General features: G+C 45.5%; 7 protein-coding genes across 7 annotated transcripts; 2 read left to right on the forward strand and 5 right to left on the reverse strand.

Annotated features, from left to right (window-relative positions):
- Position 1: 1 nt before the first annotated feature.
- GGS25DRAFT_87552 (PAP2-domain-containing protein) lies at positions 2-2,036 on the reverse strand. Its single transcript, XM_049266096.1, has 3 exons — positions 1,396-2,036; positions 1,141-1,280; positions 2-1,005 (listed from the first exon to the last, which is right to left on the reverse strand). The coding sequence occupies exons 1-3, from the start codon at positions 1,836-1,838 to the stop codon at positions 218-220; spliced, it is 1,371 nt and encodes a 456-aa protein (XP_049112368.1). The 5' UTR covers positions 1,839-2,036; the 3' UTR covers positions 2-217.
- Positions 2,037-7,893: 5,857 nt separating this feature from the next.
- On the forward strand, positions 7,894-8,485 carry GGS25DRAFT_87734 (uncharacterized protein). The gene is made up of 2 exons (XM_049266098.1): positions 7,894-8,284; positions 8,402-8,485. The coding sequence occupies exon 1, from the start codon at positions 7,991-7,993 to the stop codon at positions 8,237-8,239; it is 249 nt and encodes an 82-aa protein (XP_049112369.1). The 5' UTR covers positions 7,894-7,990; the 3' UTR covers positions 8,240-8,284; positions 8,402-8,485.
- A 129-nt stretch (positions 8,486-8,614) lies between these two features.
- GGS25DRAFT_526342 (calcium/calmodulin-dependent protein kinase type I) lies at positions 8,615-9,915 on the reverse strand (the record flags this gene model as incomplete). The annotated part of the gene is made up of 2 exons (XM_049264965.1): positions 8,615-9,640; positions 9,718-9,915. The coding sequence occupies 2 exons, from the start codon at positions 9,913-9,915 to the stop codon at positions 8,615-8,617; spliced, it is 1,224 nt and encodes a 407-aa protein (XP_049112370.1).
- A 949-nt stretch (positions 9,916-10,864) lies between these two features.
- Positions 10,865-12,180, reverse strand: GGS25DRAFT_510865 (uncharacterized protein). The gene is made up of 3 exons (XM_049262679.1): positions 11,595-12,180; positions 11,273-11,533; positions 10,865-11,218 (listed from the first exon to the last, which is right to left on the reverse strand). Exons 1-3 carry the CDS (start codon positions 11,870-11,872, stop codon positions 11,128-11,130), a joined length of 630 nt encoding a protein of 209 aa, XP_049112371.1. The 5' UTR covers positions 11,873-12,180; the 3' UTR covers positions 10,865-11,127.
- Positions 12,181-12,912: 732 nt separating this feature from the next.
- Positions 12,913-15,845, forward strand: GGS25DRAFT_87804 (uncharacterized protein). The gene is made up of 3 exons (XM_049266099.1): positions 12,913-14,362; positions 14,413-14,592; positions 14,646-15,845. The coding sequence occupies exons 1-3, from the start codon at positions 13,147-13,149 to the stop codon at positions 15,728-15,730; spliced, it is 2,481 nt and encodes an 826-aa protein (XP_049112372.1). The 5' UTR covers positions 12,913-13,146; the 3' UTR covers positions 15,731-15,845.
- A 116-nt stretch (positions 15,846-15,961) lies between these two features.
- On the reverse strand, positions 15,962-17,561 carry GGS25DRAFT_510867 (uncharacterized protein). Its single transcript, XM_049262680.1, has one exon. The coding sequence runs from the start codon at positions 17,395-17,397 to the stop codon at positions 16,180-16,182; it is 1,218 nt and encodes a 405-aa protein (XP_049112373.1). The 5' UTR covers positions 17,398-17,561; the 3' UTR covers positions 15,962-16,179.
- A 5,437-nt stretch (positions 17,562-22,998) lies between these two features.
- GGS25DRAFT_510871 (HET-domain-containing protein) lies at positions 22,999-25,651 on the reverse strand. Its single transcript, XM_049262681.1, has 2 exons — positions 24,897-25,651; positions 22,999-24,826 (listed from the first exon to the last, which is right to left on the reverse strand). Exons 1-2 carry the CDS (start codon positions 25,249-25,251, stop codon positions 23,106-23,108), a joined length of 2,076 nt encoding a protein of 691 aa, XP_049112374.1. The 5' UTR covers positions 25,252-25,651; the 3' UTR covers positions 22,999-23,105.
- Between the last annotated feature and the right edge of the window lie 842 nt (positions 25,652-26,493).

Below are 26,493 nucleotides of genomic sequence, written 5' to 3' on the forward strand. Positions count from 1 at the left end.
TATATACATGCCGTGGTAATTTTGGACTACTTACAAAGTACATACATGCATGTGACATATGTCCGTACATCGTAACTTTCATCGGATCAAATCGAGATTGTGCAAAGTAGATGGTAATATGCCAAGAATATATATATTGGCGTCATTATTATTTCTTTTATCTCTAGAATTAGGTATCTCGTGGTATCATGAAGTGCGCGCATCTCTTCTATCCCTATTAATCCATCCGCCTGCTGCTCCTGCTGCTCCTGCTGCTCCTATCGCTCCTATCGCTCCGCGAAGACGATGTCGGACTCGCCGGGCTTGCCGGACTTGAATTCCCGCTCGATGAGGCCGAGTGCATGAAGCTATCCAAAACTGTGAATTCGTCGGCGTAATCAATACTCCGCTTGTCTGTCGCGACAGGAACGTATCCAAGTTCTTCGTCCAATGTCTTGTTCTTCTTCTGGTCGCCGATTTCCACGTATTCGTATTCCCACCGGTACTTTTTCCCAGATTGCGGACGAGGCAACCAAAATTTCTTGGCCACCCAGAAAAACGAAAAGGCGATGATACCACCTCCGAGTAAATCGACTGCATAATGATGATTCAAGTACATCGTCGCCCAGCAAATCCAGCACACGTAAAATATGCAAAAGGCTTTGACCCGAGGGAAACAGAAGGTGAGGAAAAAGGCAAAGAGGATCGCATCTCCAGCATGGAGACTCGGAAATGCACCAAATGGTACAGGGGCGGTCGTAAAGCTGGTGGTGTACATGTCGATACCGAAAAGAGCATCAATTCGGGCTAAGCCGGCAGGGGAGCCCTGCATGCCATATTTCGCTGGTTCCAGGCCATGTAATCTTTCGTACCACGGCGGCGTACACGGGAAGAGAAGCTGTATCGTTACGCCCACAATATTCATCCACCCGAAGGCTTTTGCGAATATCGGAAGGGTGCCAGGCGCTGCGTAAATGAATATAATTATTGAGCAGACGAGCGGGTTGGCAAAGTGTCCAAGTCCATCTAACAAGACAAAAATTAGCTTTTCTCCCTCCGTATTTTGTATCCTCAAGTCGTTTCTAGATAGTAAAATCCCATTGGGATAAAGGGTAGCATGGAAGACAGGGTTAGATCTCGCCCATCGCGGGGTTGTCTTACATGGTAACCAAGCAAACAGGTCCAGGACAGGATTTGTCCACGACGAAAAGAAATTAGAGAAGTTCGTTCCATATAAAATATCCTCTAACGCTGGGAGAACCTTGACGAAGATACCGGGACGCACATCAAAGGGAATAAATCTGATAAATTGTTAGCAACTATGACGGTGGAATGTCTAGCCTTCCGGACTCTGCTCTTCGGTACATGAAGATGAGAGTTAGACTGTTCCGGTACCCCGAAATAAAGCGGACTTACCGGCTGGAAAAGAAATAGAGAAGATATGTCCATATAGGCCATGACGGAAGAAAGAACTGGCTGGTGATAGGCATGGAGAGAAGTACAAGGTAGGCCGAGGCGACGAGACCTTTTATGAACGGTGCCGACGGGTCAATGATCCATAAGGAGAAAATCATAAAAGTGGCTACGCCGAGTTGCTGCACATCCAGGAAGCTCCATCTCCTTGTTCTTAATATCTCGAAGGTATCTGTGATTTTGAAAGAGGTCTGCAGCGTGGCGAGGCTCTTGGTCGGGTGGGTTTCGCGCATTGGCTGTTTGGCACGGCTGGAGGCGCTTCTGCTGAACATTCGAGGTAGATTATAACGGCCGGGTATGGACTTTAACTTAGACGGGCTCAACCTCTCACGCCATCCGAGAGGGAGTTGTGTCTCCGTTTCGATGACGGTGCTTGTCTGCTGCATCGGATCCCCTCGTGCAACGTTAAGCTGATTTATATTTTATTTTATTTTTCTTTGTGCCCTTTTTTATCTTTCCCACAATGAAATACCAGTATTCGTCTATCGGCAATGGATAAAGAGCAAGGTATAGCCCAGCTCTATGCGCGCTTTGTAGTACCAATGGGCCGAGTACGTTACGGTACGGTATCCAAGAAGTCTAATAATCGAGTAACCAAGTAACCGAGATTTGCTGTTTTTAAACCAAGTAATATTTGAGGTAAGCTGTGCTACTCTTGTCCTCCCCAGAAATTATTATTCTGCTCCGATGAGCTTAAGGTATAGATGTAGAGGTTGGGAAGTTATTATCTAGAGTCGGGAGCCGAGATCAGGGTCGTCGACGACTTTGTTGATGTTCGAAGAATCACACACGAAATGCGATTCCTGGATCAAGCAACCGGAATGCGGGAGAGGGTGGGAAGGGGATGTACATGATATTTAAGAGTCCAAGGTCCCAAAAAGTAAACCCCGGCAACCCGTCTGGGATGTAGAACTGCACATGTGGGTTTTGCTTTGTTACTTGTAAAGTGGTGGAGGTATGGAAGTACTGTAACTCTGGTACAATATGTACAGTGATAATATGTACATGAAGGTAGGTCCTGGTAGGTACATGCAGGCGATAATACATGTAACTTGGAAAACGTTATGTACATTGAGACTAATGTACATACATACATGAGAATCAGATGTATGTAGCCCTGGAGCTCTCTAACCTAGGTTAGTGTATTAGATCACACCTCAAGTTGTCCGGATACAACGGGGACAGGGATTTTAGCAGCGCAAAGGCAAGACTTGGCTGATTGGCTGATTAATTTTTTTAGTTTCTCTTGTCATGGATTTTCCTCTTACAAATGCTACAAAGTTGGATGTGTGACTAATGTATCACGATACATTATGCCTCTTTCCGATTAGATCCTTTTAACTTATTGCCATATCATCGATGTATGTACAAGTACATGGCAAGTGGGACCTGGTGACTTTGTGCTTGCATGTACACTATATTATACCATGTAACTAGGTTGTACATAGTAAAGTATGTACTACGACACTGCTTTAATCATTCAATGCCATTCAAAGATTCCTACATTCAAACGTTATGCTACATGTATTTGTTCCATGTCGTGCCCAGGGCCAACGGTCGACAACGGTTGCTTATCATGGAAAGTACAAGTAATCACCACCTTTCTGACGGCATCAAACAGAGAGTGCCGTGGGAAGAACATATCCATAATAGAAGAAAGGTTGGGTTTTTCTTTTATCGGGGTGTAACCGAGGTGAGGAGACAAGTTCCACCTGTGGAACAAATTTTTTTTTCAATCTATCACCATTGAATCCATACGACATGCGACATAACATCGAAAAAAGTTTGAAATTTTCCGCTATAACTGTCGGAAAGGGTGGGTAGGTGCGGATACATGGTTACTAACTGGGCGCATCGCAAGCGCCGTACCGCAACTTTAAATTCAAGTACGGGCCGGATTAGGAGCCCTATTATACTTTATTCTCCTAGCGCTGATTAACCGAATACGTGTACGTACGCTGTGCATAACGCATAACGTTCGTACATGTGCTCTGTATACCGTAGTATGCACATATTAGTAGGCATTTGCGGGAGATAAGCCCAGGGCCTCCTTGCATTTCCTTCGCGACCTCCAGGGCTATATTTGAATAATGTTAAACCTTCCGACTGAACCTTCCGAGCCTTGAATAGTAATGCTGTGTTATTAGTCAGTTCAGCTGGTTCAGGTTATTAGATTCAACTTCAAATATTGAAGTTGTTTAATGATTGCCCATCTGCCTTGTCTGCCAAGATAAACATTGAAGTGGCTAGGCACATTCTCATCATGCATCTCTACAAACACCCAGCTACATACATAATCTAGGCCATTTGTAAAAGGTGGACTAGACAAAGGTCTTTGAAGTGACCTCGGGTTCTTCCGGCCTTACGTCCCTATTATTACATTGTTCTTGTATGTTGTCCTGTACCTCTGTTGGGAATGAAAGGAAATGCTGTATATCGCATTCAAGCACTTGCCAACCTCGCTTAAACACATCAATGTCTTGGTATAGGTTAACTATTTATGGTATGGTGATGTCTCTTGGAGGTGCACTAAGGTGCTACGTATATAGCAAGGCCTACATGTCAATAAATGTTAGGCACCACATTGATACCAATAGGTAACTGTATCAGCCCGGATCCCAAGGCTTCTTAAAAGTATTTATCCGTTGTCCCGTTAAATCATTGTTGCGGACACTACGGAATCCTTAATGGGTATCAAGATTCAAAGGAGGTGCCGGAGCGCCGGGAGTAAACTTGAAAGACTTGAGTAGAAGCGAAAATAGTGAAATAATAGTGAAATGCTAGTTTCTGTACATGTCAGAAGCTTAATCTCATCTCAGATTTGTGGTGCTCTGGTGCTCAGTCGGGTTAGTAGATTAGGTAATCGAAACCGGTAGTTCTAGCTAGCTGGCATCAGCCTTACAAGTTCCAACGGTCTAGGTAACCGTGTAGTGACCTAGTAACAAAAGGGAAATCTTGGAAGCCGTTGGAATTCCGTAGTCAGCTAAGATTTGTCGGAAAGGTCGGCACAAAATTTATACGGCGTTAAGGCATGTACCATACATACAAAACCCGCGAAGTGCGAGGTTTGCGAGGTTTGTACCCAACAGGCCAAGCCCAAGTAACAGTACCTTGTAGGCGCGATGCAACTAGTTCTTAAATAGGACATTGTTCAGATCTTGGCGCGTACCAAACCCTCTTTTACCATCTCTTCATTCTCCACTATACTGCTTAGTACTTAGGTCACAGAGCCGCGTATCACCACTAATTCCATGTTAATATCCGGATTGGATAATGAGCACGTGAGGGTCATAATATGTAGGTACTGTGAGTATTTAAACTTGTGATTATGGATTTATGCAGGAGGATCTAGGTAATTTTTAGTATATGGTCTATTGATCATGTACATAATCTAAACAACATTGAATATATGACCGTTGAGGAAGAATATTAAAGATGTAACAGGTGAGGCAAGGGAGGCCCTCGGAGTATGTTTTATCAATCAAAGTAACCGGCCAGGGGGCATAACTTTTATGAAACGTTAGTAGAGGCGAGATCGCTTGCGCGAAAAAAAAAAAAAAAAAAAGAGCTGTAACTATGTAATTATTGATGAATAAGAAATGAGGATGTAAGATGCGAGACCCATAATATTTTCGGTATCCGGCCCTCGTCCGAGACGCCGACCAAGAAATGGATGTAAAGTTGACAAAGCTGTACTGCGTAGTAATATATTTATTCACGCTACGGAGTTCGGAGTTGGTTCGTTTAATGGCTTGCTTAAATCCAGTATCACACACAACATACTTACATACATGATACAATATTTGAAAGCGAATGGAGTCGTTGGAAAGTGGCACCATGTGAAGATCTGCCCAGTACTATGATCTGAGAGATGTTACTCTCCCCGCGAATTACCGACCCCCATCCACTTTTCGGCTTTCCTTTCCTTGTTACTGTGATGTAACTCCGTTAGCTCTCAAAAGCCTCCCATTTTTCTCTTATACAATTATGTACATACATAAAATTCTATCACGCGACATACACACATAGTATGTACATAATGAAAAAGATCCGGAAGCTTTCATGCCACTATGTAATGGATTGTATGGCAACTAGGCAGTCGGGTACGCTTATCTAGCAGCCTAGTAGGCAACTAGATAATACGCGTGTGGTTTTGAATGTTCTTACTATATACAAATGGAAAAGTCTGGAAACATACAATTAATTGATGGCTAGTGCAGTCTATCTCTTGCTTCTGTCCCACGGATTCCAACATCTATGTCGTATGCAACTTGAATGTTGCAGATCTCATCCCACCTTTATCTGGAACACTCCAAAGTACCTGTACTTCACACTCTCAAGTTGAAAATCAATAAACGATTTAAGAATCTATGATATACTATGTACCTACTAAGTAGCGCCGGCACTTTCTAATGTTCTACACTAGATAATCAGATAACCTAACAACGTAACTAAAGCCCTCTTTTTTCTTTCTGTGGTTGGGACTGGGACTAAGACTGTTGCGGTGAACTGGCAGCGCTGGTCGATGAATCCACCAAACTACTTTGTATGGCTATGACGTCCGCCTACATGGCCAATCTGTGTGCTCGCTACCATGATATGTATGTCTCAGAGCTGCAAGTAGTACACAGCAGGTGAGTACTATGTCAGTACTATGTAATAAAAATACCTATGATACAGCTGATATATATATATCAAGATAGCGAGTGTGTTATAGTTATATCGTAGTCTCATTTGCCTGGGTCGCATATAAAACTAAAATTCAGAAAGAGAGACGAGCCTGATGAGGTGAAAATAAGAAAGCTGAGGCTGGCTGCTAAGAATGCTTGGTTTAGACAATCCCAATCCTACTCCATCGTCAAATCACCGATCATCTTGGATTAATAACTCCTCCCCCCCTCCTCCCCCGAAAAAAAACTGATGATCATCGCATCATGCCTGTTCCGTCTCCTAAGACATTCGGGTAAATGAAGCTCCAAACGCCCATTGACGATCCATGTGCTATTCCACCTAGCACCTACCTACAGTATCCCCTTGACCGTCGCAAGGCAGCAGAGGCAGCAGATTACTATTATTAGTAACAGATACATCTCTTTCAACCCACTATACCCACAAATATCCATAACCCCATATATTGATCCATATTTTATTTCAATACAAACGCGGTACAAAGCTGGCCGGCGTTACCAACTTGAATTTAACATAAACCTTATTTTAAATGAAGCTATTCCCATTTACGGCTCGTACGTAAATGCACTTCAACGAAGCTCTAAACCAACCTTTAAACTTTAGAAGGGGTAGTTTCCGTGGCAGCTTTGTTAATTACGTAAAAGTCAGAATGTATCTTGGTGTTAGGTTTGTAAGGGAAACAATATTTGGGGACGTTTTTGCCGGGTTGAAAGGAAGCATATTAAATGTTGAAGGAAAAAAGACGCGATCCCGGTATAACATTTGTAATATGGCATTGTGTAATTCTAAGTACTGTTGGTACAAGTGGCGTGCGCAAAGTTTGGTGGGAAAGTATGTACCTACCGAATAATTGAATTTAATTGGACATTAGAAATATGGAGCGATGGGGAAATTGGCTTGGCTGTATCTTTTTCTAATAATAGTAATCTGCTGCCTCTGCTGCCTTGCGACGGTCAAGGGGATAGGGTTTCGGATTGCACAAGTGCAAAAGTGCACTAAACAGTTCTAAACAGTTCTAAACCTGCACTTTTCAGATCAGTGTAGCACTTTTCGGGCCGAGGGCATTCCGGACCCACATATTCTTAGGATTTGGGACCCATATTTAAGATCTGAATTCAATTACCTACCTAGTTAATTCCTGATAAATATTTTGGTTGAATATACCAAACTTAATCATTTGTTTTTTTAGCTGTAATATTATCCCAGGTTTGAGCCTTTTCGCGTGTCTCTAGGGGGCGTATCGTGATAGTCGCAAAGTAATTTGTGATATCGTAGCGACAGCAAGCTTGGTATTATATTCCCTACGCATTATGAATTGAAGCTTAAGATTCAATATTAATAAGTGTACCTATCTAGGTTAGTAGTATTGTGGTGATAGTAACGGTAGTAGTAGTATATTAGGAAAAGTGGGGAAAAGTGTAAAGTGTAAAGTGCTGTTTTAAACAGCACTTTACACTATTCAGCACTATTCCGAAAAGTGCTACACTTTAGAAACCCTACTACAGTATGTACCTTGGTTAGAAGCTCTACCATACTGTTAGCTCGACAACAGCTCATCGATCGCGATTCATGTATTCCAGTTACCAGTGGCACTCTACCTACCAGAGCCCTACATGTACATATTTCTTACACTACGGCGACGTAATAATCAATGATGTATGTATCTACATACTCAAAACAGCCTCGGAACGTTAAAGTACCTTCAAGTTCTGAAGCTATTGGCCGCTAGGGCCGTTAGGTCAGTGATCCAAACAACATTAGGTTTCAGGCACTTCGACTAGAAGGGAACATTAAACTTCGCTGTTCAACGACCATCGCTGTTCCAAGTTGCGCGGGATGTAACTATTTGATGTACAATACGTATGTAGTAGCGTTATGTACCATGTTAGTTATGGACATATTATGTAGAGCACAGAGGCCAGTCGCTTGGCTCACGGCGTCTTCACATGCGACGGGCGCTTACAACTGCGCCGACCTTTACATACATACCTACATACCAACTAGTACCAAGTTACCTGGCCATATGACGATGTACACACAGACGCAGCTCATCTCCTGTAATCATCTAATATATCTAGAACAGGGCCACAATAGATGAGGCCGGCATTTCCACTCACACAATGGAAATGCCAAAACTCAAAATGTGAGCTATTATTTACAGTCATCCCTTCAATGTTGTTGCATTGCGTCCATTGTCACTGGCCTGGCTTATATTGAATTTCTGCTTACTTTCCTATCCCAAAACTAATGTGAATGCTAGCTCAATATCTCTGCTTCTCTCTTATATTGACGAGGTATCATATCACGCGCCCGATCCCCGTTTTTCTCTCTTCGTTCTCACCAAGAGAAATAAAATCATCCAGCCCTACTCATTACCTAATCGCTCTCGCAAGATGCCATTATAAATTTGAATCATGCCTCATGTCACTTTAGCGACTCAGCCCTATCGCTCCTCTTCACCATGATATTAGCATCACCGCTTTGGCTGGCTAGCTGTCCATAGCCCCTTGGACGTCTCGACGACTCGGTTCACTGCCGCACCGGGCCGCAAGCTTGGTGGTACGCCTGTACCGCCCATCTCCACGTCGCCATTCTGTGCGCTTGCGTACCCCGAGTCGCCCTTCGTCGCTTCGGCCTTGTCTAGTGGCGGAGCGCCTCGTCCAGGCTCCGTCGATTGTACCCCGTCCATGAGATGAGCGTTTGCCTGACCTTCCCGTAACTTATTGATAGCCCTCACCGTATCGATAGCCGCATGAAGTGTCTTGCGTGCGTTAAAGTTCTTCTTGACCGTTGGCAGCAAGTTTTGACCTCTGTCGCCTTCGCCGCCCAAGTTGTAACCGGCGACAAACGCGTGGGATAGGGCCTCATGTGCCGTCATGCGCGAGTTAGGGTCAACGGTGAGGCAACGGCGAATGAAATCCTTCGCATGCTCACTCACGCCGCGCCAGTATTCCGCCGGCTGAAAGCTGTAGTCGGCATTCAAAATTGCCTGCATCTCTTCAAAGTCGCTGTCGCGGTCAAAGGGTGTATAGCCGCACAGAAGAAAGTACGTGATAACGCCCATGGCCCATATATCGACGGGCTTGCCGTGACCCGTTTTCTTGAAGATTTCGGGCGCCATGTATCCGGGTGTACCGCAAGTCGTGGTTAGGACATGAAACTGCTCCTCGTCCATGATGCGCGACAAGCCGAAATCGGCAATAAGTAGGTCGGCATTGTCTTCGGGTGTGCGGAATAGGAGGTTCTCTGGCTTGAGATCACGATGCACGATACCATGGTCGTGGAGATAGGCGACAGCGGAGAGAGTAGCACGGATGAGATCGGCGGCGTCGGACTCGTAGTACGACCCTTTGCGGCAGATCCTATCAAAGAGCTCGCCCCCGAGCGCGAGGTCAGTCACGAGGTAGAGGTTGTTCATTGTCTCAAAGTAGTCGACAAGTGTCAGAATATTTTGGTGGCCCATGGAAACCTTCTTTAGTACGGCTATCTCATTTCGTACCTGTTTTTGTAAAATTGGTGGTCAGTCGTATGCGCTACCTAGGGACTAGATGTGAAATGGTAAATGTAGAGACGAACCATATGTTCTCGACCGGCCATGAGCCTTTTGTTAATGACCTTGGCAGCATAGTAGCGACCGGTGTCAATGTGAACACACTCCTTTACCACAGAATATGAACCCGCTCCTAACGTCTTTCCCACCTTGTAACGACATGGTTGTATTTGGGGGTTTGAACGAGGAGAGCCGTTGCTAGGAACTTCTGTAGTGGTAGCCATCGTGAGATTAGAGGGGGGATTGGAGTTTTGAGGCCTAGGCTATGGATTTGCGTGACTACTATGGCGGAAATAAATGATTCGAAATGGACCTGTTGTCTAGATAGATACCTAAATAGACACGAAGGCTTTTCGCAATTTTCTGCGGTTCGGTTTGGTCGAGCAAAGTCCAGCTCTGCAAACAGACCGAGACTTGATATAGGGTTAGATGTTATAAAACCAGCTGAAAGGCCGAAAGGGTATAGAGTATAGGATATCGGGTATCGGGTATCAGGAGTGAGAAAGTCCAGAGTCGTTTTATGTATAAACCATGTCCACGTGTTTCAACGCGCCAATAAATCTCACGACTAAGTCGACTAAAAGACAACTAACGAAGAAAGAGAAGAGAAGAGAAGAGAAGAGAGAAAAGGAGCTAAAGTTTGAAACAAAAGGGGTTTCTCTAAAAGAATGGATATGTGAAAAATAACAGAAAACTATCTAACCCTAGGCAAACTAGATTAGATTCGTGTTGAACGATGAGTTATGGTATGGGGATAGTGGTGCACGGTCAGCCTCGTGGTGATCCGCTTGGTACTAAAGTCAGGTACAGGCGCAGTACGTAGGAAGGATAAAAGGGCTGGACTCTGGAGACTGGAGTAACTACTGGAGTAGCTAGGCTGGATTATGGAGGGAAAATGGAGGGAAATGGAAAATAGAAATGGAAATTCAAATGGAGGGGTAGTCGCGCAATCTTTCTAGGTTCTGGGTCCTAGATCTGCAATGTAATCGTGACGCGCAAGTAGCAAGTATAGCCTATGTAACCTTCAATGTTGGAAACTACTATAGTAGATGAATATCTAGGTAGGTATAGTTCAGTATTAAGCCTTGCAAATATTTAAAATAAAATAAAAAACGAAATAAAATTCATCATTTATTGTATGTGAGAGTTTCAAATGATAGTACCAAGATACCCCAGGCAGTTACAGAAACAGAAAGGAACATTGTCGCTGGATAAGCGGCACTGCCTGCAGATTCAAGGGTCCACCTAGTTAGTGGCTGTCTCTGCCCCTCATTCCTTTAATAGACTTTAGGAAAGGGAGCTAATATGAATAATGCATTTAACGAATTATTATCACCAGAGCTTGTAAATGGGTGGGTGATGATATCTTTTAAGATACCTAATGTATATATATTATATACATGTAGCTCCGAGTCAAGGAACACGTCAATCATCAGTTATTCGTCTCGACCCACCCCTTTACGAAATGCCTTCTTAGTACTTTGCTTCTTCTTGGATTTTAGTCTATTTTCTTGGAATGACTTCTCTCTACGGCGTTTGTTGGTTAGCTACATCTGATGAAGCCTAAGGGAGTTCACTTACATAGCCTCATGCTTTTTTATCGATTCATGGCTAGTCGGATTGGGGACCTGCTGTTTGTATATACCCAACAGTTCATCCACCAGCTTAAGCCGATTATCATCTGTATTTGCGGTTCGACTCCGTTGAGTCTGGGCCTGAATAGTGATAGAGTCATTCCTTTTAGAATAGTACCTCGAATTCCGCAACGCAGATTGCAGTAGTTTTGGTAAACTCTTAGAGAGCTCCTCCATAGACCACACAGTTGTCGCCTTACTCTCAGTTCTTAGATAGCCGGTCAGCCCTGATAGGTACTCCTGGGTTAAGGGAAGTTGGGATTGCTCACTTGTTCACATGTTGCCCCCCCGGTCCACTTGACCGAGAATAAGTTGTTTGACCTTTTGGTAGGCTACTTTCGGTGAACGAAGCATGCCATTTCCTAGCTTCGGTGAGGTCTTCTTGGTCAAGAAAAGCATCATAGGCCTGATGATGGATAGTCCGTATGAGCCGTAGTGGTTTATCGTAGCCTCTAAATATAGGAAGCAGATTCAGACTTGAGGCCCAGTCCGGTACCATGGTAATTGAGTGGAAGCCCACTGGTCCCCTGGGTTTCCAACGAAACATCCTGGGCTATTTAATCCAATCATGCCATTAATAGAACATTAACTCCGTCGTATTGCCTTCAGCTTAAAGTGAGTACCATGAATAGGAGAAAATTCACCACGCCATTCACAATATCAGGTAGACGCAATTCGAGGATAAAACTTGATTGCTGATCGCTTCCAAAGAGTAGGCAGGTAAATATCTCGGAGGGAAGAGTTACTTGACAAAGATGTTACTTTAATAACACTGATGTTAGTACATACCTACGTAAGATACCAACGTACATAGTAATAGATGGATGTAGTCATGTATGATCAAATAAAAAAGACTAACCAGCCGCTTAGTTGAATATCCTAAAAGGTCTAAAAGTAGTTACCCTTGGAATTACACGGTTGGACGATGATAAGACGCTAACCTTTTATAGGTAATATTATATCTTAACCAGCACGGACCAAGTTCTTCAGCAACTTGAGCACCAATTATATACATGATACATAGATCTTTAGCGCTGTTTAGCGTAAGCTGCTAACTCATTTGCATCTGGCGTTTGCTACAGGACAATTCCTTTCTGGAAATTTTCCTTTATCTCATTTTTCCCATATCGGAGCTGATCCAGCCTTACCTTGTTTCGCCTGTTTACAAAGCCTCAACATATACACCACCTGTGTCTGCATTGATTCCCTGTTGGACTCTTTTGAATCTTTACTCATATTAATCTTTGTCATTCTTATTCCTCTCGGTCTATCTCAAGCTCTGTGAAATCAATGACATTATTGTGTTATTGTCACTAATCGCAGTCGGTAATTGACCTTTCTACCTATCCATCCACATCCACATCTCTATCTCTTCATCTCTCTATAACACCTCCCAGCTCTACCGAGATATCTAGGAACACCGTATATCGATCCATTCAGCTACCGGGAGCTATCGGGAGCTACCAGAAAAGACTTCTATGCCAACTCTCGAGTAAACAACATCTGTGTTTGCAGCTACGCTTATAATATCCCATGCGTATTACTAACCCCTTCGTGAAGGCCCTATCTCCATCTTTATTCCGTCTTCTTTCTCCCCCACCTCTGTCCTTAGTACCCAAGTCTCATATTCTTTGTTTATCGTCGAGTTAGCTTGACTTCTCATCCACTTTGATACCCCGTCTACTCGAATGGATCAACCTTGAGACGGTCTCGTGTCAAAGTCTCAACGTTCATTGAACCAAACCCTATCTACCTCGTAGCTCAAATTTGAGGTTTCTGGGAAAGCATATCTAATCCGTCTTGCCACTTCATGTTACCTGAATGACGGAAAGGTCCCCCGAAGTTCTGGCAACCGCCAACCTGATTCCAATATCTCCGGCACCTGTTCATCCATCTTCTCCTGTAGTAGTGCCAACCCTGCAAGATCAGGCCGATACATTGTCCAACATGTCGCTTTCCAGCAGCGGCCAAAACGGCCCAACATATACAGCTACTCCGGCCTCTTTGACAGCTCTGGAACAAACAGGTGCTAGGATTGAAAACGGCATGAACGCAACCAACGGCCAATATGATAGCCATGATGTCGACGAAGCTGCTAGCTCAGACAATGATAGTCTCTATGGCGATGTCGTCGGCAATGGCAAAATTGAGGGTCAGGAAGATGGCACGTCCTTAATCAAAGATAAAGATGGAAATGCCCAGCATTCTGGTCAACACGACGGTACTGCTGAGGTCCTACAAGATGTATCCAAGAACAACGAATCCACTCTTAGTTCTGATACGTCTCAGTCCCTGACTTACTACTCTGAAGCCGCCTCTCGTTCACATGACATCTCCACACATACTACCCAAGATGTACACCAACATGTTCCAATCTCGAACCCAACAGAGGCCCAACAGCCACTAAAGCCACGAGAGGAACAGTCTGTAAACGCGTCGTCAACAGATGCAGACCAGCCACCCATCACAGCCGCTACTGAGAACAGTGATCATCCATCGAGTGCTGTTAATGATGAGACTGATATCCAAAGCCTTGTCGATAAAATCATAGGAAATGCTTCTGCAGATGATACCGACCAAATCTCGACATCGCAGAGTTCTGCCCATCGTACTGCTCCCCCCCAAGCAGTCTCCCTTCCTCCTAGACCCCCGATGCCCCAACAGCCCACTCAGTCCTATGTGCGCCCAGAAGAAACTCCCAGCTATCAGCCAGCAAGCTCTTACTCCAATGCCACCATGGCTATGTCCAATATTCCACCGCCCCCGGGCACTTATCCCATTGGGGCTCCTGGAACCGCTCCAGACCGTCGTGATACTCTTCCACCTCCTCCATCTTCTTCCTATGCTACCTTCCCTGCTCATTCTCTTCCAGTAGCACATTTTGACAACTCTTATAACGTAGCCGCAACAGCAGCGCCCACACAACTCCAGACTGCTGAGCCATCCCAGCCATGGGAAACCTTTCTCCAAGAAGAACGTCAATACGTATCAGAAGCTAAATGGGATCGCTTTCCAGAGGGATCTAGACTATTCATTGGCACGTTTAGCGGAATCTTTTGCACGTCTCAGCAGCTAATATTTTCTCAGGAAACCTATCCAGCGACCGGGTTACCAAGAAAGAAGTCTTTGACATCTTCTCTGAGTTCGGACGCCTTGCACAAATTTCTCTCAAGCAGGCATATGGCTTTGTGCAGTACCACACCCTAGCGGAGGGCGAAGCTGCAATGGACCACTTACAGGGTATAGAAGTCAGAGGTCGCAAGATCCGTGAGTATTTCCACTCTGACCTAAGACTTTGTCTGATTCTAACCATGTTATAGATCTAGAATTCTCTCGTACTCAAAAGAAGGACGGAGATGGAGAGAGGCGTGGCAACAAAGGCAAAAGGGACAGCGACCGCCATGATAGCAATCGCCGACGCGACGATTATCGTCCCAGTCGACAACCCTCTCCCAAACGAGGAGGCCACCGTCAACAAATGTCTCCCAGTAGTGGCCGAGGCTATTACGATGACTATAGCCCTCGTGGCCGTTCCAGATCACCAGATTATGGAAGACGCGACTCGGACCATTACCGACGTCGAAGTCGCAGTCCTCATCGCCGCCATATATCTGAGCCAGATGTTGACATCCCCCGTCGATATGGTGGAGAAGTTCCCGACGTTCAATTCTTGTTATTGCAAGAAGTCGATCGAGACTTTGTGAGTTGGGTAGAGCGAACCTTCGTCAGCCAGGGTTTAAGGGTTCAAGTCATGTTTCTTCATCCTCATTTTCCTCGCGACGCTGTCATTCAACGTCAAGTGATGGAAGGTGTTCATGCGGTTGCTGAACTTGATTTTCGGGCGCAGCAAACCGCGACCATCTCACTACAGGTGTTTAATCGCTCTGCTGGGCGTGACAATGTTCAGTATGACCAATATCAGGATCTAGATCCCAACATTGCTGCACAGCTTGTGGCTCGTGCCAAATCGCAGGTTCCACTACAACCTCCCTATGGCGTACAGTACCCACCAGCCTACTACCCACCTCCTGCCCAACCTCCGTATTTACCACCATCTTACCCAGTGCAGCCTTACCCAAGCGCTGGCATTCCACCCCCTCCTAGCAACTCGGGCAGCTCCTTGGACAATGCCACATTGCAAAGGATCTTAGGAACTCTCCACAACCAACAAGCCCCCCCACAAAGTCACAGTTATGGTCAACCCGTGGGAGGTGCTCCAGTCGATATGAATGGGATGCTGGGTACCATGGGGAGAAGTAGCCATGTGACCGCCCCTGGACCGAATTCACACCACAGCCGAGGTTATCCGTCGGGCCCTATGAACGGCGCCCCAAATAGTGGCAGCGGTGAATCCGCACAACATGTACAGAATATCATGGCACAGCTGGCCAGATACCGCCAGTGAACTATTAACTGGTACCTATCTTGGGAGCAAGTCATTAGAAACCCCACCCAATCACAAATCTCTTTGCGTGGGTAAAGGGTGCCATGTGAACTTGGGGTTCTTAGGGTTAATACTCTTAGTACTGTACTTATAAAAGTTTATGATGGCTTGGCTTGGCCTAACTCAGCTTCTCAATGCAAACCAAGATAAATAAATACACAGAAGACAGTTAAGACACTTAAGGAAGCTGGATGCTCATTGAATCACGTGAGTCATTTATAGTACGTATTGTTTACCTACTCTCCTTTTGTGAGCCGAGTTTTAAGTCCACCAATACTCTTTTTTTTTTAAACCCGCCATATCGTACAAATATGCTATGTATATATACCAGCAAATGCATAGGTGAAAACTACTCATGATACCTATCGTGATGACTAATGCTCGTGTGACCGGGAAGCTCATATACCTTGCTATATCTTTTTGCTGTTGAACCCAACAAGCAACTCCCGGACCTTGTTCTCGGCGACAATCCCATGGCCCCACCTCTCCCTTGGCGGCGCGTGATGCTCCTTCTTCCCTCCCTTCTTTGAGTGGTTGAGCTTGGGCTGGAACTTGGGCTTCTGATGATGGTGATCATGAGGGGCCGTCTGCCGAAGCCAGTTCTCTAGCTGCGTCCGCAATTGGTCGATGGGCTGGTGCAAGACGCTGATGCCGCGCTCCTCGCACGCGAGAACCACTTCCTCGTCGACCAGCGGGTCCACGCCCCCGTTGATCCGCAGCGCGGTGTCGTCGCCGACCAGGTACTGGACCATCTTGCGCGCCTTGGTGCCGGTGAAGGGCGAGCGGAGGTGTAGTTTGTCCCACGCCGGGCTGGTGAGGCCGAGGCTCCGGCATATGTGCGCGTTGCTGAGACTCTCCTCGATTTCCTTGGCGGCGGCGGTGCCGTCTTTGAGGGAATCGAGCTTGGAGCGTAGCTGTGCGAGGCTGGCGGCGCGCCGGGCGTCGGCGGACGCGCGCATCGACTCGATCTGCTTTGGTATGCGGCAGGTGTAGGGCGTGAGGCGCGGGAAGAGGAGGACGATGAGGGGGGTGAGCTCCCCGCAGATGATGAGGAGGATCCCGAAGATGGGGAGGCGCTTGATGTCGTGGATGACGCGGTGGTAGAGGAGCGCATCAGCGCGGGTAGGGTACCCGACGGCTTCGATGTGGATGGCGGAGGCCGGGGTGGGGTCTTTGTGTCGGGTCGCGGTTAGTAAGCGGTAGTTGGTGTAGATGGCGACGATCCCGGACTTGTAGAAGGTGGTGTAGGCTTTGCCGAGCCGGAATAGATGCTTGATTAGCGAGACGGAGGGCTCGCGGACCGGTAGGTCGAGTGGGGGTGGACGGGTGGTGGCAGGGGGGTTGAGAAGGGAGGCGGGCGTGAGGGGCTCAAAGGGGCCGCCTGAGAAGACGATTTCGGGAACGGATTTGGGTGGTTCGCTGGTTTCCTTGGCAGGCGATGACGTTGTGGACGTGGATGCGAATCGTCGGTGTGGTTTTGTTAAGTAGCAGTGGTAGTAGTAGTTGTATATCGGGGCAGCAGATCTCTTCGAAATGCGACTTGCGACGAGAGGAACAATTGAATGTGTCCTCGTGCTTAAAAATTGAGATTGGACTTGCGCGATGCGCAGCCCGGTGTTCAAGAGCATCAGAAGGGGGATTTGTATCTTTTTGTTGGTTGGTAATGGATGACACCTTCTAACCTTCGTCTTAAACAAAATAAAATCGTACGACCAAGTAGGTACCTATGGATATATGGGTATGTGTTGTATGAATGGTTCGATATTGTCGCAAAGCTGTGAAGATATCCATTGGACGGAAATTGTAGAAATAATTGAAACTACGTCAGTGATTGGCTTGGCTAGTAGCTTAATTACCTGGGTGCATCCTTATCGATAATTAGTATTCAATTATCGATAAGGATTTCCAACCATAGAATGTGTGCTTATTACTCAGCATTGTAACCCCTGAATGCTAGTAGGCATACATAGGTATCCCCCTTTACGTCTCCAAGATTTCAGAGTTATGGCATTGTTTAATCATTTATCGAGATGTTACTTCGGTGTTTGATGGTAGGGGAATCATCAATAGGCTTGTTTCTCTCACAAACTTACATCTCATGCTCAAGCAAGATTATTGTGTTTACATGAATGTTTCCATAGGTAGCCAAGAGGTGTTCAAATCGGTGAATGCCTCGCTGGCGTGCATCTTTGACTGTGGGTGGAAAGCTTTTATTAAGGTCTATGTGAAGTTCTACAAAATCAAGAATTTGAAGCCATCTAGTGTAGAGGTATCGGGATTGCTGCTAGCGGCCTGTTTAGACACTGTCTAAGATCCACACCGACAGGTATATAAACGCTAACTACAGGTTAATCTAGCACATACGACCATAGGATTTGGAAAACTCGGGATCCCGTCCGCTCTCCCATAGATAAGCCAGATACCGCCAGATCAGTAGTTGGGTCGGTGACGACCAGCGAATCCCTGGTGTTGTATGTTTTTTTTTTTTTTTCAACTACCTATGTAGTAACTGATACATGGAGGAAGACCAAACTTTGGTATTCGAACTACTTATATGATTCTTGTTAAATTACCTATGAATACATACGCTTTACGATGAATAATGCCACCATGCCACCATACTGAGTCTTGAATGTGTACATTTCTTATCCATTTGATTCAAAAATAACGTTTCAAGAAAATGGGAGAGAATTCCTTAAATAGGATATCATCTCGTGGCAACATAGACCAGAGCTAGGAGTGGTTCCGTGCTTACCTTCGATGCCCATCTATTACTGTACATATAACTTGAACCCTTACCACGATTGCATTCTACCACCTCCAGAATTTGACCTTGATGAAGTGTGGGAGCTCAGATATGTGTGGCTAGTGGTATAGGAGGAGATTATCGTTATGGTTCGTTGGAGCTCTGTTGGTATTTGGTAAAGATCCGGACACTACCTCTTTCTACGGCAGGAGACGCGCGCCTTAACCAGAATGTTGTGGCTATCAAGAGCGTTATTGATGGCTTGAAATGGAGGATATCGTGGCCCTCGTCGATCTTCTTATCCTTCACTCTTCAAGCACGTGCTTGACGGCGCAGATGGGATGAAGAGTGCCACAAAGAAAATGGCGGATGTGCTGAAGTAGGTTGAGATGTTTCGGGAGTATGTCGAGGCAATCGGTAACACTTGGGCGGATGTAGAAGATCGCAACATTATCTGAATGTATACCTATTGTTGCAGTATAACTGCAACCAAGAAAAAGGAAGATGGAAGGAAGAAAGCTTGCTTTACTTCTGACTACTCTGGCGGAGTGCCAATATATGGCTATATGGCCTAGTGGAGCCTATGGTGCCTCAGGCACCTACAACACCTACCTAGGTAGTATATTTGCCCATGCTTGATGAATAGGAAACTGACCCTGCCAGTCTTCCAATCGCACCCACCGAAAGGATTGGGAAGACCAGAAAGAAATCTGAACCCAAAGTTCTTATTCTTATTACCTATCATCTAATCTAGCAAGGCCAAAAACAGTTGTTTCTTCCAGGTTAACAGATCAATGTATCAGACTTGGGAGGGCACTTTGGGGTTGCCAATCCGAGAACCCGAAGCCTCCAGTTTTGGAGCATTCTATGGTACAGTCAAGACGGCTACCTGCATACTTTATGCAAAAGGAGCGATCACCGTGTTGGCTTGGACTTGAGGAGTCGGAAGAGGAGTCTTGTTAAGGAATAAATAAACGAACCCTGTAGGCTTTTCGTAGTACCGGGTGCGGAGCAGACGTGTACAATACTTAATTTAAAGAAAGGCAATTCTCGACGATACAGCGTATGATCAACAATCAGTAACCGATAGCTACTATGAGGCTCTATCCCTATCTCTGACGACAGCAATGATTTCAGAAATAGGGGTGCTTAATCTAATGCAAGGGAAACGCAATCAGATAATTCTCAAAACCCGCAACCATTAATATCTTGCAGGAGTACTTGTTCTACTATACGTATCTATACAGACATCTGAAACTATTTCGTTAGGTCGCTTTGCGTTTTCTCGCAAGTACTTATTGCAATGATAAGGCTGTAACCCATTCCGCGTCTTATGTCCTTAGATTCCGACAAGACACATACAAACCTCTAGGACAAAGACTGGAGTTACTTGGCGAGTAATGACCTCTAATGGAGTGTTTGGGCCTTGGTACTTCCAGTTCTATGCAAGTCAATGGCAACACCAACTGTCTGTTGGCAACAAAAAAGTCATGCAGCATCTACTTTCCAGACTGTCCCACTCTTCGGTCCCGTTCGTCTCGCGGAAGAATCATGTAAGGGATTTGTATTTACCTGATCATTGGAAACTTTCGTTTGGTCCAACTATATTAGATTGTCTTATAGTATAAGTATACAGGCCATTACTCTCCACGACTTCCTACCTATAGACGTTGTTTCTATCAAATATGCTACTGAAATGGGAATTTCTACGCTGGACCTATGTCTCAGAATCCCTCTACCTATTTACTTTAACAATCTATTACTTTTTCCATACCATCTCTCTTCTAATCTCGATCGACTAATTGACATGGCTTTCTAACAAGTGTGCTGGCATTGTACGACCAGTTGACGATGATGGTTTGCTCCTACTTTCTACTATTCTTTTCGATTCTGGGCTTTTCTACAACCAAACGGATCTGGGGCCGATACCTTTGGAGTCATGAAGTGTCATGATGGTTACGAAAGAGACACCCCTGCCCACCCGGGGGCTACATACAAATATTTCCATACAAGAGTGAAATAGATATGTCGTATCTCGCCGCTGAACACCGCCAGTCCTCCCACATTCAGGATGAATGTACCTTGGTAGGATACTTGAAGCCTCTGCCCAGAGAAGCTACCTAAGAAACATTTACCACGTCATAAATGGATGATACCTACTGAAAATAACAGTAGGTGTAACGATCAGGTCTTGGAGTGTTCTCGTCAACAACCACTTCCCACACAAATATAGCCAAAGCTACAAGAACTCTTTCATGCAGCTGTCCTTCCGTTCCTTTTTCACTAAATAGATTTACACCCAAGATAGGAATGGATCATGTTTATATCTATGTCATGGTTATGGTTATGTGTGATACAATATCAACGTTTATCGCCTTGATCGAAAGCAAACACATCACGAACATCTGCCTCACTCCCTCTTTATCGTCTCTCTTGATGTATTCACCGTACAGGCTTTCTATCAGCAAACAGTACAATGATACACACTCTATATATCTGTGAAGATTTACTTGTCATCTTCCTTGTGAGAGTGAAGGAGAAACAACACGACAGTGGCGTTTCTCGGGCCCATGCAGCGGCCTTGGCCCCGTGAATCCTATTCGTGCATTTCACTTGTAAATGTTGCTATTGCGGCCTAATGCCAGACACAAACTTGGTGCCTACCTAGACACAAGAAGTGTTCGGAGGCAGTATTCACCCCGAACCTAGGGCTAGGCGAAGTTGATGGTTCACAGAACTTCCAAGGCGCAACATTCACACGTAGGAGGTGCTTTATTGGGTAGACCTAGATAGATGTTTGAGGAATCCTAAAATATATGTCAGAAGGAGAGAATAGGAAGACAATGACGATGGGGATTGAGTTATGGTAGTCAAAGACTGCCTACAAAGACTCAAAGTTTCTTGATTTTGTATAGGATACTTCTTGTTGATACTCTATCATGAAGGACATGAATGTTAAGAGCTTACTGGTTTCTCATACACGCCTCCACACAAACATGCCAATTCTCTTGAGCCATCTCTTAGATCAGGTTATTCTACAGTTCTACTTCAAATGCAACGGGGTACGTTCCTGACCTGGGGTGAGGCAAATGAGATTCTGCTGTGGTGGATTCTGCTGTGGTGGATTCTGCTGTGGACTGGTAGTACTTTGATTATATCCAATACAATTCTTTGAGCATTACATGTTAGTGCTACACCCACGCTACATTACGTGACTGTTGAGTATCGATCATTAATTCTCATTGTGGTCCTGCTAGCATATCAACAAAGTGTTCGAGTTTGTTTGGCCTTCTTCCTAGACCAGGAGCATCTAGACACTTCCACTCTAAGCCCCCTGAGAGCTTACTGACTCTTTAGGACCTAACCGTTCTTGGGCACCTGTGAGTGATGTAGGGTATGTTTCACCTTAACGATTTCTAAGAACGAGTTCGTGGTTCGTTTAGTACCTGCCTTAGGTAGGCAAATATGCCACACGACTCAACACGTAGGTTTTTCCCGTGAATAGAATGAGTCCGATCTGCCTAGATTGGAAATACTCTAACCTGCTCCTTTGGTCCTTTCAGTAATCGTACTTACCTAGTAGTCACTAAATGATGAGCCATGACGAGATGGAAAGTTAGACTTATCTGGGCAGACATTAGGAATTACTTCATAAAGAGCACTTTCAACCGTCGCTTTCTTGCTCTTTTCTTTGAAACAAAACCCCTAATGATACCTTACTCTTCATCATCTTATAACTACTACTTCCAATTCTTAAAAAAAGTAGCTGAGTGTATCGAAACCAAAGAGAGAAGCACTTGAAACTCCCGTCTTACCAGTGCCACTGCATAAACGGTCAATCACACGATATCGGCACACAGCCTTATACCCTACGTAACCTTCCACCGACACAAGAATGTCTTCTCAATATAATATTCCTGCCATGCAAAATGGGTAAGGATCACCCGAACTTCCGAATTCGAGATGTCTCGATTCAATATTAGAGTGAGAAGCTAATTGAGGAACGATGCTTTACTATACCACAGCAGCACCAATGCTCCGACCATGCAAGATATCGTCTCACAGACGGGACACAGTGGGGATGCTTCGACATATCGGTTCGACGCCTTTCTTGCCAGTCCTCCCAGCACGGTTGTCCCCTCAGATCTCCCTCCTCGAGACATCGAGGCTGCCCACAAGGCACGTGTTGAAGCTGAGCTCTCGGCAATCCTATCACGCCTTTCTTAAGCCTGCAATACCATCTTTATCCTATTGTTCGATAGGATATAAAACTGTGCGGCATAGACCTATTAGAGTTACACGATATGGGATAGCGATATCTCCCCCCTTTTAAGACTACAGAATGAGAACGGCGGATATTTCACGCATATTTTACGGATATTTCAATAATGCTTCATCTAGAATGGGATACATACCTACTTAACCGGATAGTAGGTGGTATGAACAGAAGCTACGGGAGGTTATTTATTGGGAACTGGGAATCGGCATAGGGCCATGTACCTAGGTGGTACCATGATACCATGATTTGCGATACACTATTTGGGAGTTTTCTTTTACACTAGGGGTCATAGATCGATAGATATCTTAATCCTAAACAATATACACATCCTGAACTGACGAATTGTCAAAAAAAGATTTCCTCATCGCCAACTCTGCCCCAGTTTGATGGTCTCGTTGCTGACACTCATAAATCCCCACACGAACATAACGATTCGGACCAGACGCCTCGGCCACGATGAGGCCTGCCGGGGATGTATAGTTTTCATAGAAGGGAATGAGTTCAACAAGAAGTAAGTCCAGTTCCCCTTGTATGGCCAGCTCGATTCTGTCAACTCCTTTAGGCGTGTCCGGACACAGTGCCAACAAGGTTCGGTTCGGGTCTACCATCCTATCACTAGGGTCATAATCCATCGCAATCGTGTAGTCTACATTCTTTATGCTGGCGTTTAAACTCTTGGTTCTCGTGTGTATCTTGACGAAACCTCCTTTAACAACACCGAAGGGTGCGATTTCATTCTCGAGATCAACCCCGTACTCGAGAAGTTGTACGCCATCAGTACTGGACCAGGGCTTCGGCTGACTGAAGACATACATGGAAATGCGACCGTTTACCGAAGACCAGCTCCATGATGGTGAGCCAATGGGGATGTGGCACGTGCTTTGCACATGATGTACTCTCCAGAGAAACTCGGTTCGCCAATAGTAATTCTCAGGTTCTGAAGCGTCGAGCATGAGACCGGCAAGATATTCAACCTTTTGGTTGCGCGCCCTTGCCATGGGGATGAGACTCGAGGCCAGGGCCGAAACCGCTGGCAACTTGTCCGTCGGAAACCCCAAGCCCCTTATCGTGTAGCTATCGACGACTTTAGTCCATACCTCTCTTACCGGATAGCTTCGTAACCCGGAGAGGGTGTGTACACCCTCAACCCGAGACTCGTAGCCAGTCATTACCCGAGGTTTTAGTTTTGGCTCTATGCCGCCGCAGGTAGCGTTGGCAACAGTACAGGTGAAGTGCAAATGATCAGACGAGAATATGAGAATGCGTCGGGATAGCAAGGCCTCCTGGAGTGTCCAACCCCTGAGTGTGATCGGCTCCTGAGGCTTCCAGTTATTGAAGTAATCAGACTCAGCGGTCCCCTGAACGAAGCCGAGCGTGCCCGATGAGGTTTTGGCTCGGAGCTGGATAGGGCCGATGGCATATGTAGCAGGATCTTCCTCGCGCGACGTAAGGAAGCCATCGGTGCACTTGGCTGCCGAGGCGGCGCATATCGTGACGGTGCTCTGCCCGTAGTAGAGCTCCATTCGAGAGATCTCGCGAACCTTGTCCTCGTTGTTGTCTTGGAGAATACACAGAGCATCTATCCAGAGGTACTTCAGCCCTATTTTATGGGTAAACCATGCCGCATCACGGAGGCTCTTGGGTAGCTTGGATACTTGGATACCTTTCCCAAAGTCGAGAATATTGCGCCTGGTCAGTTCCACTGGCTGTGGTCCTCCCCAACAATAGGAGAGAATAGCGAAACCGTCGAGCGCTACTGAATTTGTTTTGATAGCGGATGGCAGCCCCTTACCAACGAGCTCGACATGAAGCCCCGAGCTAGTTGAAGTTATTAATAAGAGGCGGGAAGGAATAGCCTTGGGGTCGATTGATGTTGGCCCCTCACGGGCCATCAAGTCACTCGTGGATCGCCGGCATTCATCGTGGTTGAGCTGACATGATTGAATGCAGTTGCGAGCAAAGTCGACACTGGCAACGGACGCATTGTCTAGCTCATAAGGCCGGGTACTAATGTCGGCTGACGCAGCATCACCTATTCATATGCCATGCCTTTCAGTAAGATGGGCACTAGGTAGATAAGGCAAGAGATGTAGGTAAAATACCTTCGCATGTCCATAACGACAAGGATGGGAATTTCCCAAAGAAAACATGCTGCCACTCATCATCCGATGTTTCGCGCACTAAGGGTTCAATTATCGCCGGACTAAACGGCAAGTCTTCTTTCAAATATCGCAGGCCCAAGTTCAAAATGCCCCCAGTGGCTAGAATATTACGTGTCGAAGTATTTTTCTGTAAATCATCGATGAATCCATGGAATAGTGGGCAGCCAGCCTCATCTGCACCAATTGCCTCTTCCACCCCGCAGCTGAACTGGGTGATGCTCCCAGAATGCGTGAGATCGAGGGTGATCTGTTGGCAGTATTTGCAAGTATGTGGTGCTTTGGATGTAAAAGCCATATTAGGTACCTAGGTAGGTAGATATGTGAAAGAATTTGGGCGTGCTGGGGCTCGAAGAATTCTGTTGATGCAATAGGGGTCACACTGCCTTAGGCGCCTTAGGTAGGTCTTAGGTACCTACTAGGTAACCAGGTATAATACAAGTACGTAAGACGCGCTAAGTCCCTGAACAAATGTATACCGAATATCGCAAGGCGCATGTATTAGAGCTGACTTAGCAGAAACGGATATACCTACCTAGTATTCCCGGTCCAGCCTCAATATGACTTGGTGTCTACTCAGTAGGTACATACACTGTGTAACTTATTCTGTGCCTGGGTGACATTGAATCGAGATTAGTGAGAATTTACAATCGTTCATTGAGGCAGAAGTTGTACTGATTGCGAAGCAGAATTAGAACACGAAGAATTCATCAAATACACAAATATATGAGAATGCCAACGCATTAGTTACTCCTGACATAGGATCACGTGACCACCTGTGAATCACATGACTTTGTGACTTTGTCTTGACATGATGCGACCTTAGGTACTGTTCCAGAATGCACTTTTCTCAAGTCCCTAAAAGATACACTGGAGATAATATAGTCATAAGAGAGAAGCTATATCACAGAAATCCATTACTTACTATGTGTTGAGTTAACCCGTATTAGGTACATAGGTGCCTAGGTGGGGAATAGTGGCCATGGATAATATCGTTGAAATGCTCCTTTGTCGCCCATCCGTTGAGCTTGTGTGCGAAGGCTCGACATTCTATAAAATGTTCCAGTTCAGATACATCGTACGGAGTAGTTTCGGACGTTTTTCATATGGTACATATTGTCTGTTTTCCAGAATATATAGGTATCCATCTTCTGAGTGCACAATATGAGTCCGAATATGATATTGTACCTCGATCGCAGTGTCCCGCAATCAACTCTGAGAGCCGCAATGGCATCACTAGCTAGATAACTGGTCCTAACTAGTAATTTCGACATCACCCATTGCAGAATTTGCCTTTGTTTCTCGTCTATGTTGGCAGCCATCACTCGTCGGAGATCGTCGAACTTATCGAAACTTCGATCATCCTATCCGAAAGCCACGTCTGGTTTTGGCTGAACTACCAGGTTACAAAATCCACCACAGCTTAAATTTTTGGTCTGGCGTTTGACTATCTCAGTAGGCCATTTTGTCCATATGACTCTATACACTCCATTCTAACCATATACCTCGTGCTCCTGTTGCCGTTCTTCTGCAGGTAGGT

Source organism: Hypoxylon fragiforme (assembly GCF_022984875.1).
Source record: "Hypoxylon fragiforme strain CBS 206.31 chromosome Unknown GGS25scaffold_10, whole genome shotgun sequence".
Taxonomy (NCBI): Eukaryota; Fungi; Ascomycota; class Sordariomycetes; order Xylariales; family Hypoxylaceae; genus Hypoxylon; species Hypoxylon fragiforme.

Excerpts from the sequence above, each read along its gene's own strand:
- GGS25DRAFT_510865 (XM_049262679.1), bottom strand. The coding sequence starts at position 11,872 with ATGTTTCGTTGGAAACCCAGGGGACCAGTGGGCTTCCACTCAATTACC. Across the intron at positions 11,534-11,594 it reads GGGGGGCAACATGTGAACAA|AACTGAGAGTAAGGCGACAA; the intron begins GTGAGCAATCCC and ends CGGCTATCTAAG. Across the intron at positions 11,219-11,272 it reads ATAAAAAAGCATGAGGCTAT|AGAGAAGTCATTCCAAGAAA; the intron begins GTAAGTGAACTC and ends CAAACGCCGTAG.
- GGS25DRAFT_87734 (XM_049266098.1), top strand. The coding sequence starts at position 7,991 with ATGTACAATACGTATGTAGTAGCGTTATGTACCATGTTAGTTATGGAC.
- GGS25DRAFT_510871 (XM_049262681.1), bottom strand. The coding sequence starts at position 25,251 with ATGGCTTTTACATCCAAAGCACCACATACTTGCAAATACTGCCAACAG. Across the intron at positions 24,827-24,896 it reads GTCGTTATGGACATGCGAAG|GTGATGCTGCGTCAGCCGAC; the intron begins GTATTTTACCTA and ends GCATATGAATAG.
- GGS25DRAFT_87804 (XM_049266099.1), top strand. The coding sequence starts at position 13,147 with ATGACGGAAAGGTCCCCCGAAGTTCTGGCAACCGCCAACCTGATTCCA. Across the intron at positions 14,363-14,412 it reads GGGATCTAGACTATTCATTG|GAAACCTATCCAGCGACCGG; the intron begins GCACGTTTAGCG and ends ATATTTTCTCAG. Across the intron at positions 14,593-14,645 it reads AGTCAGAGGTCGCAAGATCC|ATCTAGAATTCTCTCGTACT; the intron begins GTGAGTATTTCC and ends ACCATGTTATAG.
- GGS25DRAFT_87552 (XM_049266096.1), bottom strand. The coding sequence starts at position 1,838 with ATGCAGCAGACAAGCACCGTCATCGAAACGGAGACACAACTCCCTCTC. Across the intron at positions 1,281-1,395 it reads CTCTATTTCTTTTCCAGCCG|ATTTATTCCCTTTGATGTGC; the intron begins GTAAGTCCGCTT and ends ACAATTTATCAG. Across the intron at positions 1,006-1,140 it reads CCTGTTTGCTTGGTTACCAT|ATGGACTTGGACACTTTGCC; the intron begins GTAAGACAACCC and ends TTGTCTTGTTAG.
- GGS25DRAFT_510867 (XM_049262680.1), bottom strand. The coding sequence starts at position 17,397 with ATGCTCTTGAACACCGGGCTGCGCATCGCGCAAGTCCAATCTCAATTT.